Source organism: Corylus avellana, chromosome 11 (assembly GCF_965113065.1).
Source record: "Corylus avellana chromosome 11, dhCorAvel1.hap1.2, whole genome shotgun sequence".
Classification (NCBI taxonomy): Eukaryota; Viridiplantae; Streptophyta; class Magnoliopsida; order Fagales; family Betulaceae; genus Corylus; species Corylus avellana.
This window is the reverse complement of record NC_142500.1, coordinates 10,506,984-10,523,069: the sequence shown is the minus strand read 5'-3', so window position 1 is coordinate 10,523,069 and position 16,086 is coordinate 10,506,984. Positions and strand designations below refer to the sequence as shown.

General features: G+C 39.8%; 1 protein-coding gene across 1 annotated transcript in view; it reads right to left on the bottom strand.

Annotated features, from left to right (window-relative positions):
• Positions 1 to 16,086, bottom strand: part of TOP3A (topoisomerase 3alpha) — an 85,806-nt gene that overhangs the window by 45,035 nt on the left and 24,685 nt on the right. Inside the window, exons 11-14 of the mRNA XM_059576033.2 lie at positions 15,097 to 15,171; positions 12,642 to 12,731; positions 12,376 to 12,480; positions 4,880 to 4,914 (exon numbers count right to left, since the gene is read on the bottom strand). Of these exons, the coding sequence (XP_059432016.2) occupies positions 4,880 to 4,914; positions 12,376 to 12,480; positions 12,642 to 12,731; positions 15,097 to 15,171 (305 nt within the window). The remainder of the gene's footprint in view (positions 1 to 4,879; positions 4,915 to 12,375; positions 12,481 to 12,641; positions 12,732 to 15,096; positions 15,172 to 16,086) is intronic.

The following is a 16,086-nucleotide window of genomic DNA, read 5'->3' as shown; positions in this document are numbered from 1 at the left end:
AGAGCGATGATGTAGGAGGAAATTCGAATCTGACGAGCTCTACTAGAAAGGTCATATCTAGAGTTTCAAACCTCGGATTGAAGCAAGCATTGCAGCGTTGGAAAACTAACTCAAAGATCTACAAAGTTATGTTTCACGAGAGTTTGCTAATCCCGATGTTTACTAGGTCAAAAGAGCCTCCGTTCGCAAACCATTTGTAAGCCGTCCGAACGGGCCTCCTCCGAAAGTCACCATAGTAAAACCCGAGACATCCGTTCGCAAACCGTCCGAACATCCTTGTGTTATGTTTTAGTTTTTACTTGTTTTACGTACTTTAATTTCAGTTATTTGGGTGACCGTCTAAACGGGGGTATTTCCCGTCTAGACAAGCACCGTAGAATAATAGTTAGACTTAATTTTGTATTATTTTTAGGTTTAGGGTTTGGGGGCCTATATATACATGTTTTATAGACCCTAGAATGCAGATTTGGTTTATATGTGAGTTTTGTTCAATAAGAAGTCTCAGAGTTGAATTTCGTCCTTATTTTCCTTCAAACTCTAGAGGGTATCTAGCGTTTAAAGAATATTTCTTAGATCCTTTGATTGTATCAAGATCTAGCAATACCTATCTGTTCTTTATTGTTGTTCTTCTTTGCAGTCCACTAAGTCACGTTGCATCAGTTGGTATCAGAGCCACGTTACTTTCTATGAATGGGAAGGGGCAACCGTTGTGCAGACATAAATAAGGTGTACGTGCGCACAGAAACAACACATATGGAGAAACCGGCGATTCGTTTGCAACACATGGAAGAACAACTCGAGGCTATCAAGGATCAAGTCGAAGCCCTCACTACCCGATTATCCAACATGGGTGGTAACAACGGATGTCGTCATCAACCAAGACCGCGATATGCGGGGGCGGAAGACAAATTTATCGTTGAGAGTGAATCTGTCAATCCTTTTGCGGAGTGCGGAGGAGATTTTCTACGACACAAGCGCATGCTATTCCATGGGAAGCAGGCGTCAAGCTCGACACTCTGGAATTCCAAGGTTGCTAGCAACCCAAAGAGTTCCTTCTGACAAAAAAAATAGAAAGGTCCGATAAAAAGGTGAGTAGAGAGGCGGCAGAGATTAGGAGTCAATCGGTTGTGGAGGAGGAAGATGAATTTATTAAGGACCTATGACACCTATCCCGACGAAGAGTCGTCGTTAGAAAAGGTAAATCTCTCGGATACTATTGACAATGTTGCTAATGAGAGTTTTACACACCATGTGCTTGATAAGAACCCCGAGGATAGAGCCTTTGATTTGAGTGTTGCGCCAACTAGCGTTCACTACCTCCAACACCTACCCTTCCTCAAAATCTCTCTCCAACCAACTAGCCTCAGCCTTATCGATAGAATCAAAAGAAAGACCGTCCAACCGTCGTATGAAGCAATGTTGCGAGCAGAGGTCAAGAATTCAGCGTCGGAAGAATCAACGGCAATGCTTGATGGTGACCCGTTGGGTAAAGAGCAATCCTTCGATGATAATAAGTTGGGTAATATTTTTGAAACTCAACAAGGGTCCTATGTACGAGGCAAACTTCAGTGTTTTGTTTGTGATGTACATTTTGTGGCGGATTTTCGACATGGTGAGGATCACTCTAATCTAGAAAATCAGCCTTGTCTTTTCGATCCTGAACTTGAAGAGGTTGGCAAATGTTCTAGAAAGGGGAACAAGATAAAACTTTTGTGGGCGTGGAAGGAAAGGATTAGCTAAAGATTGAGCTGGAGAGGGTTGTGGGCCAACCTGGAAGCCCACCTATGTTGGGCAGAAAGTCTGGGCATATAAATCAAAGCCCAAGTGTAAATACTTGTTTAAATCCAAATCCAAGCCAGGTTTGGATTCAAAGAGGAAGCCCGCGTCCAAGGTGGGCTTGGATGCGGGTCCTGGTTCACTGCGTACAGATCCCCGGCCCAGCTCTGATCGACTGAACAAGACACCAAAAGAGGGTTTTCATTGGATGCTGCCAATATTTGCTAGGGTTGACATACGGTCCTCTAGGCTATTACTAGTGAGCTCTGATATTATCAAATCTTCACAGTCTATTTAGTACACCCTGCCAGAGTTGGTTCTAATTCCAGCGAATGATGGGTGTGGTCCTGCGTGCTCAAGTGACACTGACGGCTCTTTGATGCTCTCACCAAGGTCAATTGTTTTGCTGGATCCCACCCAGGCTTCGACAGAGATTGCTAAGTCCCAAGTTAGCTTGTCGGAGTTGTTGGTTGAAAGGGCTCAAGCTACTGATTCTGTGTTGATGGTGGTTGTGGTGCCTCCGATCCCACCAGAACCCAAGCCTTCGAAGAGATGCAACCGAAAGTTGAAGCACAGCAAATTTCTGAAGATGGATCAGAGCTTGATCGCTGAGGCAGTGGCAATGTTCAATGCTTCGCCGGTTGCGCCTTTGGGATTAGGTCTTTCTTCGCTATTGGCCGAGTCTGTAGCCCAGTCCCCACAGGTGACTTCCTATGTTTCAACGATTGTGAGTGGCGCTATTCAGAATCCTCTCCGATGAGGGACTTTTTTCCGGCAAGGTTTCCTCAAATCGAGGTCCTCTATTGAGACTTAGATTTCGCTGGTCGCTCAGTCTTCACCTGTAGTTGACAAGGGGGATGGATTGGGAGGAGACGGGCTTGCTTCAATCCCAAAGGTTGCTTGTTAGTTTTGGTCCATCTTTGCAGCCGGTGTTGAGATTTCCCATACCCTATGGATTTGTTTCCTCTATCACACCCTTGGTGGTGGAGGGGGGGTTCCCGCGTGAAGGGATTTCCTTAGAAAAGGCTCACCCTCGGAACGGCACGAGTAGTAAGGAGCTGTTGAACCTAGAATGCTCCATAAACTATTCTTCAGGAACGTCATCTAGGCATGGGAAAGGAAAGCACGTTGGTTAACGTTGAGTGTTTGGTGTTATCTGGGTTTAATGGTGTTGAGTGTTTCGAGGGTTTCGGATTTGAGGGTTTGTGGGCTTTTGCTGCTTTGTTTGGGTTTCTCTTTCCTTTTCTTTTCTTTTTCTTTTTTTTTTCTTTTGTGGCATTCCTTGTGTATACTCCCTATATCCTTGTGGATTTTTGTGCGGCCCATCCAGGATTGGGAGATGGATATGGTCTTTTCTTTCTTTGTTCGGTTGTACTCTTGTAAGATATCCGTAGGTACTATGGATCGTATTCGCTGGTCCTCGTCTAAGAAGGGTAAGTTCGAGGTAAAGTCATTCTTCAAGGCCTTGTCCAACTTCGACCATGAGGTATTTCCTTGGAAGAGTATCTGGTGTACTAAGGCGCCACTGCGAGGGGCTTTTTTTGGGTGGACTGCAGCCCTAGGCAAAATTCTGACCCACGATAATTTGCGTAAGAGGAATCTTGTGGTAGTAGAATGGTGTTGTATGTGCAAGAAGACCGGAGAGTCAGTCGATCATCTTCTTCTTCACTGCGAGATTGCAAGTGCTCTTTGGCATACTATTTTTAGTCGGTTTGGGTTGCAGTGGGTCATGCCTTTTAGGGTAAGGGACTTGTTCGATTGCTGGTGGTAAGGAGGGCGTTCTCGAAGTGCAGTGGTGTGGAAGATGATCCCTCTTTGTATTATGTGGTGTATATGGAACGAAAGAAATGCTAGATGTTTTAAGAATTCCACTAGGACTTTAGAGGAACTCATTCATTTTTTCTTCTTTACTCTTTACTATTGGACGATCGCTTGGCTAGCTCCTTTAGTAATCGGTTTTTCTGACTTTCTCTTTCATTTCTCTCCTTCTTAGGCACTCTCTTTTTATACTCCCCGTGTATATGGGTTGCGCCCCTCTGCGCTTTTTCTTTTTATCCTTATTACTTATCAAAAAAAAAAACTCCCTACATACTTAGTAATTTTGTGAAAACAAATTCACAGACTTGTCACCCTCCCTTGTGGACCTTAGATTTCTGCCTGCAACTCACCACCTCCATGACAATGGATCTTTCTAACTCGCTAGAAAAATTTTGCCTCGTTCATTTTCTCCTCAGCGCCTAAGGCCCTCTCTTCAATGATATCAAAAACGCGTATCGCTTCCAAAACGATCTTCTTCCTGTCTACATTTCATCTCTTTAAATCAACTTTCAAAGACTTGAACTTGCTAGCTAAGATGAAGTTCGAAAAGCCTTGGAAATGATAAGAGACACACCATTGATGCACCCTTTCCACAAAATCCTCAGACTTTAACCACATGTTTTCAAATTGAAGGACCTATTACCCCTTACAATATTACCACAATCAAGAAGGATTGGAAAATAATCCAAACAAAGTCAAGGACGCCACCTCGGGTTAACACCAAAAAATTGGGCTTCCTAAGCCAAAAAGACAAGGAATCTATCAATTTTGGATCAAGCAGGTGATTCTCGATTATCAACATGTACATACAAAATTCTCAAACATGTATACGAGACAAATGCACCCATTGAACTTTGAACCACCCCCCTGCAACCCATTTTTTATTTGTGTTTGTGTGTGTGTGTGTTGGGGGGGCGGGGGGAAGTGTCATCTGAGCTAAGAGTTCAATGCCTCGATAATATAAACAAATATGGGTGTGTGTGCACACATATATTTTACCATTTATGTTAAAGATGTCTGTTGGGAATCATGCAAATAAATGCATCTAGCTATTTTAACAAAAGTCAATCATAAGCATGCTTAATGCAACTACTTGAACTTCTTTCTTCTATTGACAATTAATATGCCACATATAGTACCTTAACATGCAACACTACAAAGGATAGATTCCACAGTCAACCAGCTTATTAGGGAGAAACCAAAACATTAAATTTTTGAGATGAAAGCAAATCAAGTGTCAAGGAATTATTCGCAAGTCTTAAAAAACAAAAACTAAATTACTTACCCCATGTCATCATATCCCATAACCAAAGCCTCGCCCTGAAAGTATAATAAACTCAAAATTAATGAAAGAGGTATTGCTTTGTAGAAAACTACAAAAATACGGAAATTCCTGAAGAAATAATTAAAAGACTCAAAAATCAAAAATATTGTATCTAACAAAAGCCCAAAACACATATTGCTCACATTATTCTTTTAGAATATGGTACTAGTGATGAAAGGTCATAATGGATTCTACCAAAGGATATGATCTACAAATCCCAAGTTCCTAGTGTTGTGATTTCTTATGGGATTATTCTAGTTGAAGGAAATTTTCTCCTGGGATTATTCTTATGGCGCAAGACCTGACCAATTTGTGATTAGTTCTCCGATAAAAATTTTTGTCTTAAGCTTACAAAAAGGAACTCAATGTAGACGTTTCCATGTCTCTATCACTCAAAGGGTTCTTCCCCTAATGGCAAGCATGTTTGAAGGAGTCATTTGATGAATTATAAGAATGAATAATTCTTATTATTTCTCAATTCTCAAATGATACATCAAAGGATGTTTATATAGAGAAACAACACACACAAATATGGAATTACAATAAATGGAAAGGAACATATATGGAACGGAAACCAAATCATATCAATTGCATATCTTCAACACTCCCCCTCAAGCTGAGACGAAGATATCTCGCATGCTTAGCTTGCACAAGGATGAATGAAGAGCACTATTGGACACTCCCTCGTTAAAATAACTGCAAGTTGTTCCTCGAAGTTGACATAAGGTATAAAAATAAGTCTTGCACACAATTTTTCCTTGATAAAATGTCTATCAATTGCAATGTGTTTAATTCGATCATGCTGAACTGGATTATTAGCAATATTAATTGCGGCCTTATTGTCACAATATATGCTCGTAGACTCCTTGCAATCATATCTAAGTTCTTTTAGTAGGATCTTCAACCATAATAACTCACATATCCCATGCGTCATGGCTCAAAATTCAGCTTCTGCACTAAATCAAGCAACCACTAACTATTTCTTATTACGCCAAGTAACTAGATTTCCTCCCACACGAGTACAATATCCCAAGGTAGATCTTCAATCCATGACTGATCCTGCCAATCTGCACCTGTATAACCTTCTACTTTTAGATTATCATGTCGGGCAAACAACAACCCTTTCCCTAGAAAAGATTTCAAATATCGAAGTATTCTATAAGATGCTTCCATATGAGACTCCCGGGGCAAATGAATAAATTGGCTCATTACACTTACTGCATAGGCAATGTCTGGACGAGTGTGTGACAAGTATATTAACCTGCCAACCAATCGTTAGTACCTGCCTTTATCCACCACAGAACTCTCATCACTTTCTTCTAACTTTTTATTTTGCTCTATTGGATTGTCAACAACCTTACAATCGAGCAACCTTGTTTCTTTAAGTAGGTCAAGAACATATTTCCACCGGGAGAGGAAGATAACATGTCTTGATCTCGCCACTTCAATGCCCATAAAGTACTTTAAATTGCCTAAGTCATTTATGTCAAATTCACTACTGTGAGTATACGAAACTGCCACTACTTGCAACGCCAGCCATCGGAGAAGTTACCAACCGCCACAGAAATTACCAAAGTTACAAACACGGTACACTCAACACATTTCATCAATTAGATTAAGAAAGAGATTCAAGAAATGAGAGATTTGTACAAGCTAATTATAAAATTCAAGTTTCCAAAAGAAAGAGAGTGAGAGAGATGTTGATTCTCTTTTTTTTTTTTTTTTTCTTTTGATAAATAAGTATTCATTAAAAAGCGCAGAGGGGCGCAACCCTAGTACACAAGAAGTATACAAAGACACAGGAAGTATACAAAGAGAGAGAGATGTTGATTCTTACGTGAGGGTTGAAGCTAGTTGAAACTTGAGAGAGTTTGAAGTTGGTTGAAACAATGTGAGGTCGCGTGAAAGAGATGAGAGACCCTAAGGGACCCGAGGACCAGGACCACCACGTCTTGCTAGGTTTACCCATGGCTTGGTCCATTTTGTGGTTTAAAAATTAAATGGCGTTAAATATTTGATGTCCTTTATAAAATGAACCAAAAATTTAATTTTTGTACGTCATTTCTTAGCAAATGACATTTTTGCTTAGTTAACGTCCTTTATAAGTGAAAGTGAAGGATGCTAAATTTATGTCGTTTAACCGTAAATGATGTCAACAACAACAATTAATGACGTTTGATGAAAATGACGCCAAGAAAAAAATGAAGAAGATTAAATGCTGGTTTTTTTGTAGTGATAAATATAGAGAATGATCGTCTCCATTTCAAGGTCCTCCTTTCTACACTACAGGAAGAACGAACAGTACCCAAAAAAATTAAACCCTAAGCTCTAATACCATGATGAATTATAAGAAGAATTCTTATTATTTCTCAATACTCGAATGATACATCAAAGGTTGTTCATATAGAGAAACAATACACACTAATATGAAACTACAATAAATGAGAACATATATGGAAAGGAAACCAAATCATATCAGCTGCATATCTTCAACATCACTTACATCTAATCTTTTATTTGACTTGAGACGCAGTAGTCCAATTAGAAGAATTGTATTGTCCCATTCTCCATTTTTCAATCTCTCTTTCTTTTAACTCTAACACCAAGCTCTTGATATTCATCCTTTTCTACATTTGGTGACTCATTACCGATGCCAAGAATAGTTGTTGGTTAGAAAGGGTGGCTTGGTAAGCATCAAAAGCATTCAAATGCTAGTCCATTGTGCCTTGGGTGGTATTTGGTTCAAAAAGGATAACATAATCTGTAAATGACTAAATCTAAAAATCAAGAAACACAAATTTGTTTTCGCAATTCCTATCGCCTTGAATGGCCACATTCAAATGTTGCTCTCTCTCTTTTAGAACTTTTAGTCTTATACTTGGTTTCTTCTGTGTTTTTTTTAAGCTCCTCTTGTACCCTCGTGTGCTAAGGTTGTGCCTTTTTCTATTTTTCTCATAAATTTCCTTCTGCTAATTAAAAGAAAATTTTAATATTGTGATCAACCTTACAATTAAGACAGAAAAAAGTAAGGGAAGAATACCTCTAAAAAGAGTTGAAAAACTTGAACAATAACATCTACGAGGTTAGTGGCAAAGATCTTCTACAAACCATCGGTGGGCAACATAAAACCAAATTCAATAATGTTAACTCATATACATGGACTCTCACTCATCAAGCACACTATAATTTAGATGTCATTGATTCAATAAAAGCCTTCATGGCAAGAACACAGATGTTAAAATTTATCGGCATTATTTCATGCCAAACAAGCAAACAGTGATAAGCCAGAAATTTATTCTTGGGGGCCCATGGTTAAAATGGCGACCATATCATTCAATATAAAAGTAAATACTTAACTCTTATTAAAGACGAAAACAATATATCATATCCATAAGTAAAACCTTTGTCGTCATTCAAAATATCGAAGCAATAAAAAAAAAAATCAAAGAAGCAAAAAAGAAAAATATCATAATTGACAACTAGAAGCAAGCAATCGAGTGATTCATAGTAGATTTTAGGGAAATTGCATGTATGATTCCATTGTGTAAACTTTGTTTGAGTGGGCGTTTGCGGGGGTGTATGGCCCCAACAGAGTCAATACTAGGCATTTTCTTTGGGAGGAGCTGGCAGGGGTCATAAGCTGTTGGGACGTGCCGTGGTGTATCTGTGGGGATTTCAATGTCACCCTTTATCCTAGTGAAAGGTCGAGGGGAGCTCATTCGCGGCCGGCAATGAGGGATTTTGGTGAATTCATATCGAATCAAGGTCTCATGGATCTACCCTTAGTGGGGGGGATTTCTACTTGGTCTAATAATAATTCTTGGTCTAGGCTTAACCGCTTTCTTGTCTCCCCGGAGTGGGAAGCCCGCCACCCGGATTTGCGTCAGAAGAGGATGCTCCGGGCCTGCTCTGATCATGCCCCTATAATATTGGACTGTAATTCTCATGGGGGAGGCAAAAGGCCTTTCAAATTCGAGAATATGTGGCTCAAAGTGGACGGTTTTCTGGACAAAGCGCGCAGTTTGTGGGACTCGTGTCACTTTCAGGGCACTTCGAGTTTCATTATTTCCAAAAAGTTGCAAGCGCTAAAGGGGGACATTAGGAGATGGAATGCTCAAGAGTTGCAATGTGGGGGTTTGTATTAAGGCTCGTATGGAAGATATTAAAGTTTTTGATAGGGTGGAGGAAGAGAGAGGTTTATCCACGGAGGAGATCTTGAAGAGAAGGGTGCTTGTTAGGGAGTTAGAAATTTCCCTCCTCCAAGAAGAAATCAGTTGGAGGCAAAAATCTAGAATCCGTTGGTTGAAAGAGGGTGACAAGTGTACCAAATTCTTCCAACGGATTGCTAATGCCAATAGAAGACAGAATTATATTGAGTCTCTGAACATTCATGGTACTGTTATCTCTGATCAAGAGGCTATTAGCAGTAATATTACTCGCTTTTATGAGACGCTCTTCACAGAGACTCTTAGTTTGAGACCAAGATTGGATAATCTTCAATTCGATATGTTAGAAGAGGAAGAGTCTTCTAGTCTGGAAATCCCTTTTGAGGAAAGGGAGGTGTGGGAGGTGGTCAAAAAAATGGATAGGGATAAGGCCCCAGGCCGGGATGGTTTTTCTATGGCTTTCTTCCAAGACTGCTGGGAGGTGATCAAAAAGGACATCATGGCTGTTTTTGTGGAGTTCTATGATCGAGGCAAGTTCAAAAAAAGCCTCAATGCTACGTTCATTGCTCTTATTCCGAAGTCGCATGGGGCATCCGATTTGAAGGACTTCCGTCCTATTAGCCTTGTGGGGGGGATTTATAAGATTATTGCGAAGGTTTTAGCCAATAGAATGAAGGGAGTCATGAACCGGGTCATCTCCAATCCACAGAATGCGTTCGTCAAAGGTCGACAGATTTTGGATTCGGTGCTTATGGCCAATGAATGCCTGGACAGCCGTCTTAGATCTGGGGATCCCGGTCTCTTGTGTTAGTTGGATATGGAGAAGGTTTACGATCACATGAATTGGAAGTTTTTACTCTACCTATTAAAAAGGTGCGGTTTTGGTGAGAAATGGTGCTCTTGGATTGAACATTGTATCTCGTCGGTGCGGTTCTCGGTGTTGATCAATGGTTCGCCTTTCGGTTTCTTTGGGAGTTTGCGTGGGTTTAGACAAGGCGACCCTCCCTCTCCTTTCTTGTTCATCATGGTCATGGAGGCATTCAGCAGAATGATTAATGTCTCTATCAGCAAAGGTTTCATCAATGGTTTCTATATGGGTGCTGGTGAGCATGAGTGGGTTTCTGTCTCCCATCTTCTCTTTGCTGATGATACGCTGGTCTTTTGTGGGTCAGCTTCTGAACATGTTAGATTTATTAAAGCTCTCATTATTGGCTTCGAGGCGGTCTTAGGGTTAAAAGTTAATCGGGCCAAGTCTGTTTTGGTCCCAGTCGGAGATTCGGTAGAGACGGATGAGTTGGCTGGTGTTTTGGGTTGTGGCACTAGTTCTTTGCCCTTGAAGTACCTGGGTCTTCCGCTAAGGGCGTCCTTCAAGCAGTTGGCTATTTGGGATGACATGTTGGAGAACATTGCTAGAAGGTTGGCCCCTTGGAAGCGTTCTTATTTGTCCAAGGGGGCGAGGCTCACCCTCATCAAGAGCACCCTATCCAATCTCCCCGCCTATCTTTTGTCTCTCTTTCCCATTCCTATTTCCGTGGCAAATCGTATTGAGAAGATTCAACGGGATTTTTTATGGGGGGGTTCAAGAATAAGACTAAGTTCCATTTGGTTAGTTGGCACGAGGTATGTTCTCCGATTGCTGAGGGAGGGCTAGGGATTCGGAGCTTGCGTCTTTTCAATCAAGCTCTCTTGAGGAAATGGTTATGGAGATTTGCAAATGAGAAAGAAGCTTGGTGGAGAAGTATTTTGGTGGCAAAGTATGGGGTGGATTGGGGTGGTTGGGGTTCTAAAGTTCCTCGTGGAACGGGTGGGGTTATGGAAACACATTTGTGGGGTTTGGAGGTCGTTTCGGTGTCACTTCAGATTAGATCCTAGTTTGGGGGGGAGGTCAAATTTTGGGAGGTTTGCTGGTGTGGTGAGACGTCTCTCAAGGATGCCTTTTCGAGTCTTTTTAATATTGCTTGCAATAAGGATGCTTCCATTGCGGATATTTGGGAGTGTGTAAATGGGATGGTTCACTGGAATGTTACTTTCACCCATAGTATTCATGATTGGGAGGAGATGGCCTTAGCCTCTTTCTTCTCGCTCTTGTACTCATCTTCGATTCGGGGGGAAGGGAAGGACCGGATGTGATGGATTCCTTCAAGAAAAGGGAAGTTTGAGGTACGCTCTTTCTATAGGATGCTTGCCTTTAAGGTGCCTAACCACTTTCCGTGGAAAAGCATTTGGCGCACCAAGGCTCCTTTGAGAGTGGCGTTTTTCGCATGGGCGGCTGCCCTTGGGAAACCTCTCACGTTGGATAATGTTCGGAAGAGAGGTATCGTTGTGATTAATCAATGTTGTATGTGTGAGGCGGATGGGGTGTCCGTGGATCATCTCTTTCTTCATTGTGGGGTCGCACGCAAGTTGTGGGATGTTATCTTCTCTCGCTTTAACATGTGTTGGGTTATGCCTAGAAGCGTAAAGGAGATATTTGCTAGTTGGTGGGCGGGCGGGAGAACGAGTAGTGCTGTGGTATGGAAGATGGCTCCCCTTTCTCTTCTTTGGTGTCTTTGGAAGGAAAGGAATGCGAGATGCTTCGAGAATGTGTCGAGAAATCTTGAGGACCTTATTCACTTCTTTTTGTACACTTTATTCACATGGACTACAGGCTGGCTTGCTCCTTTAGTGATCAACATTCCTGATTTTCTCTTTATGTTCTCTTCTTCTTTCTCCCCTACTTAGTCGCTCTCTTGTATACTACCTATGTACTTGGGTTGCGCCCCTCTGCACTCTTTAATACATTATTACTCATCAAAAAAATTATATAAAATAAGAAGGAAAAAGAATAAGAGGCAATCTTATGACTGCTGAGATATGTTAGGAATAGCAAATATGGTAAATATAAAAAAAAAATCCCAAATTAACAGCACTTGTGTCAACTGCACATATATGAGAAATGTAGACATAAAATCCTGCCATAATGTCCTTTGAGCCAATTCTCAAAAAATGATAGCCCTCGCTCGCATTTACTCCATGATTTTCTAGAAATTTGATATCTAATTAGTTTTGTAGCCAATTATATCCGGGAAAGAAACTAACTTGCAAGAATGGTTGTTGGATTTACTAGGACTATTTAAGAACTATAGATAACCTTACAATTGCTCAATTCTAGGCTCTAAATTATATTTTAAACCTAGCTACCATAAAAAGAACCAACAAATGTGTTAGGATACCTGAGTAGATCATCATAAGAAGATAATTAGACATAAGAGCACAAATTAAATAACATAAAGAATGAGCCTTTGAAGTTACAAGATTAGTTGGTGAGAAGCGAGTGTTTGAGTCCTTCGTTGCATAAAACCGATCAAGCAGCTTTTTTATATGATCATGCATCGTCGCATCTGTACCAATGCCCTCCTACATCAAAAAAAATAAAAAATAAATAAGGAAAAACAAGGGGTAATAATTTAGAGAGTACAATTATAACTGTCTAATTAGCTAGCGAACAGCTAATCCCATTTCAGACCACAGGAAATGAATACCAGAAATAAACCAAATTAAGTATCTATCTTCCTCACCTTGTCCATACAACTTAGCAAATCAGCTTCACTCAGAAGTGGTGGTGGTCTTGTAACTCCTGAATCTAGAGTCAACGATGTTGGTATGAACTGTAACACAACCAGTATTGATGTAACTACTTTTGAGATGGCATACACAAGCTAAAGCAAAGCTTGTTCTCAAAGTTCAGAACATAAAACTGTAAGATGAGCCCTGAGTCTTCTTAGGTGGGAACAGAGAAAACTATATACATTACCCAAAGAAAACCACAGAAAAGTATGGATAAAGCTCGCCTAAACTTTAGACGAGTTTAAAAGTTACAATTTAAGACAAGTTTGAAGCTTCACTGCTCCATATTGTTGTTCATGCTCATCCTACTAATACTATACGCTTCATTTTAAGAGGATTACTACCTCATTATTCATGGAAGAAGTCCAGGGATGAAGGGATGAAACATCCTTTAAGAAAACAAATATATGAAGAGATAAAACACATATATGAGAGAGAGAGAGAGAATAAAGAGAGAAGAACCTTAAACACACCACACCAACTGTTAGGGAGAAAGACTCTTTGAGAAGTCTTTCAATGAGACCATAATATAGCATGTCGGGAGGCCAATCAACCCTAAAGCTTAAGCCTATGAGTTTCAGCCCAACTAATATTAACTACTTATACCTGTGACATCTTCTCAATGTAGGATTCAATCTTTTTACACTCACAATTGTATACTCAATAATCTCCCGCTCACATGTATCTCCATCACAACATTGCTATACTCCCCTCAAACGGAAGTTTTTTCTTTTTTCCAATCTTATGCATCGTCTCCGGGATCACTTGTGGGATGTGGGTTTGTCCACCTCATGCACCTTTGCTCCTACTCCAGAGACTTCTATTTGTGCCCACGCCATGAACCATTGCCTATTACTCCAAGGACCCTCGTTTGTGCCTACACCACTCCACCAAATTGCACACCAATTTTGTTTCTAATATCACTTGTTAGGGAGATTAACACATTGCAGAATCTTTCAATGACGCCATAATATATAGGATGTTGGGACATCACTCAATCCAAAAGCTTAAGCATATGGGTTTGGGTCCAACTATGGTATATTAACACTCATACTTGTGACCCCTTTTAAATGTGGAACTCAATCTTTTTACTTTCATAGCTGTATATTCAACACCAACAAAAGAAAAAAATAATAATCATGGTCAGAAGTGATCTCAATTACTTCCAAACACCCCACACCCGCCAATAATTTATAAACAATATACAAGTTATTGTAGTGCATAGATAAGAGTTTCCAAATTGACCATAAATATTGTCTTCATGCTTATTGAAATTTTACTCTTTTACTTATAACCTTCAATTCATTTCTATAGATAATAAGATGGGTTAAATATTAAATACCCCCATGGGGTTTCATTACTTTATTTTTTCTTCCTTAAGGTTTGATTTTTATGACAGGAGGTTCATATGGTTTTGACAATAGATCAAATTAGTCATTCCGTCAGTTGACCGTTAGAGTGACTTAGCGGAAATCTACGTGGACCAATCAAATGTTGACATGTGGCACTTACTTAATTTTTTAAAAAAAAAAAAAAAAATTGGGGGTGACTCTTGGTCATTTTGAGCCACCCCTTTTGGTCATGGGGTGGCCTGGCCACCCCCATCTGGCCGGATGGGGGTGGCCGAGCCACCCCCAAATGGCCAAGAGCTACCCCCAATTTTTTTTTTTTTTTTAAATACATTATTTTTTAATTTAAAAATAAAATAAAATAAAATTTTAAGTATATGCCACGTGTCAACATTTGATTGGTCCACGTAGATTTCCGTTAAGTCAACTAATGGTCAACTGACGAAATGACTAATTTGGTCTATTATCAAAACCACAAGGACCTTCTGTAATAAAAATCAAACCCTAGGGGAAAAAAAAATAAAGCAATGAAACCCCAAGGGGGTATTTAGTATTTAACCCTAATAAGATACAATCTTATATAAATCATGGGTAGATGACATATCCTTAAAAATTATATCACAATGAAATGGTAATCACAAGAAATATAGATGGCCCATGAACAAAGACAACATCACAACAATCAGCAAACTTAAATGGATTATAAATTTGATTAATGTTGGATTTTGTATAATGTAATTTCCATTATTATTTCACTTCGATCACGAGTCAGCTAAAATGTCAAGCACCTTTGGAGTCCATAAAAGTATTTAATAGAATGTGTGAACCAAGAACATTTTTAAGTTCAATCATATCGCATTGATGACATATCTATGAGGAGAAAGGAGTCCAAGGAGTTATATGCTAGCAAAATAATCCATCTGACTGATAAGATGTATGCAGTGGCATGTGAAAACAGTGATATGCCAGATCGAATATAAAGTAAAATAATACAACAATAATCAATTCCAATTGGAAAACTTAAGTTCAGTTCAAGATGTGATGATCAATAGCAAACCTGTTGTCCAAAGACATATGCAGGGATCATTGAACTTCCCCAAGACTCAAAGCGATAAACATCTAAGTAGTTTTTCTGTTCACACAAGAAGCAATCATGTCAAATACATAATCATCATCAAGTAAAATGATGACATAAATAAATAGTTGATGTTGAGAGGTTTGCATGAAGAAAGTTTAGAGAAAAGAGGAGGTTGTTCAATGACATGTAGCCTACCTCAAACATATTATTATATAAGCTTAAAGAATACATAAATGACTAAATTACCCTCAAACCCTAATACATTCTTCTAACACTCCCCCTCAAGCTGGAGCATATATATCATATAAGCCCAGCTTGGAACAAATAAACACTAACCGGTTACGACATAAAGACTTTGTAAACATATCGACTAATTGGTCTCCAGACTTCACGAATATTGTAAATATATCTCCATTGAGTATCTTGTCTCAGATGTAATGACAATCAACCTCAATGTGTTTAGTCCTTTCATGAAAAATCGAATTAGATGCAATATGTATAGCCTGGTTATCACAAGATAATGGGATAGGAGTAGCAGTCAAGAAACCAATCTCCTGAAGAAAATGTTGTAACCATGTCAACTCAGTAGTCATATGAGCCATTGTCATGTACTCTGCTTCAGCACTCGATCATGCCACCACTGTCTGTTTCTTACTCTTTCAAGTTACAAGATTACCACCGAAGAATGTGCAATATCCTATAGTAGACCGTCTATCTGAAGGAGAACCTGCCCAATCTGCATCAGTAAAACCTTCTACCCTAAGATGTCCATTTGGTCTACACAATATTCCTAGACCAGGTTCTCTTTACATAACGAATAATCCGAGTAATAGCTTCCCAATGTGAAACCCGAGGAGCCTCCAAGAACTGACTAATAACACTAACGGCATATAAAATATCTGGCCTGGTGATAGTAAGATAGTTCGACTTCCCAACTAGACGACGGTATCTGCTGGGATCTTCAAATAA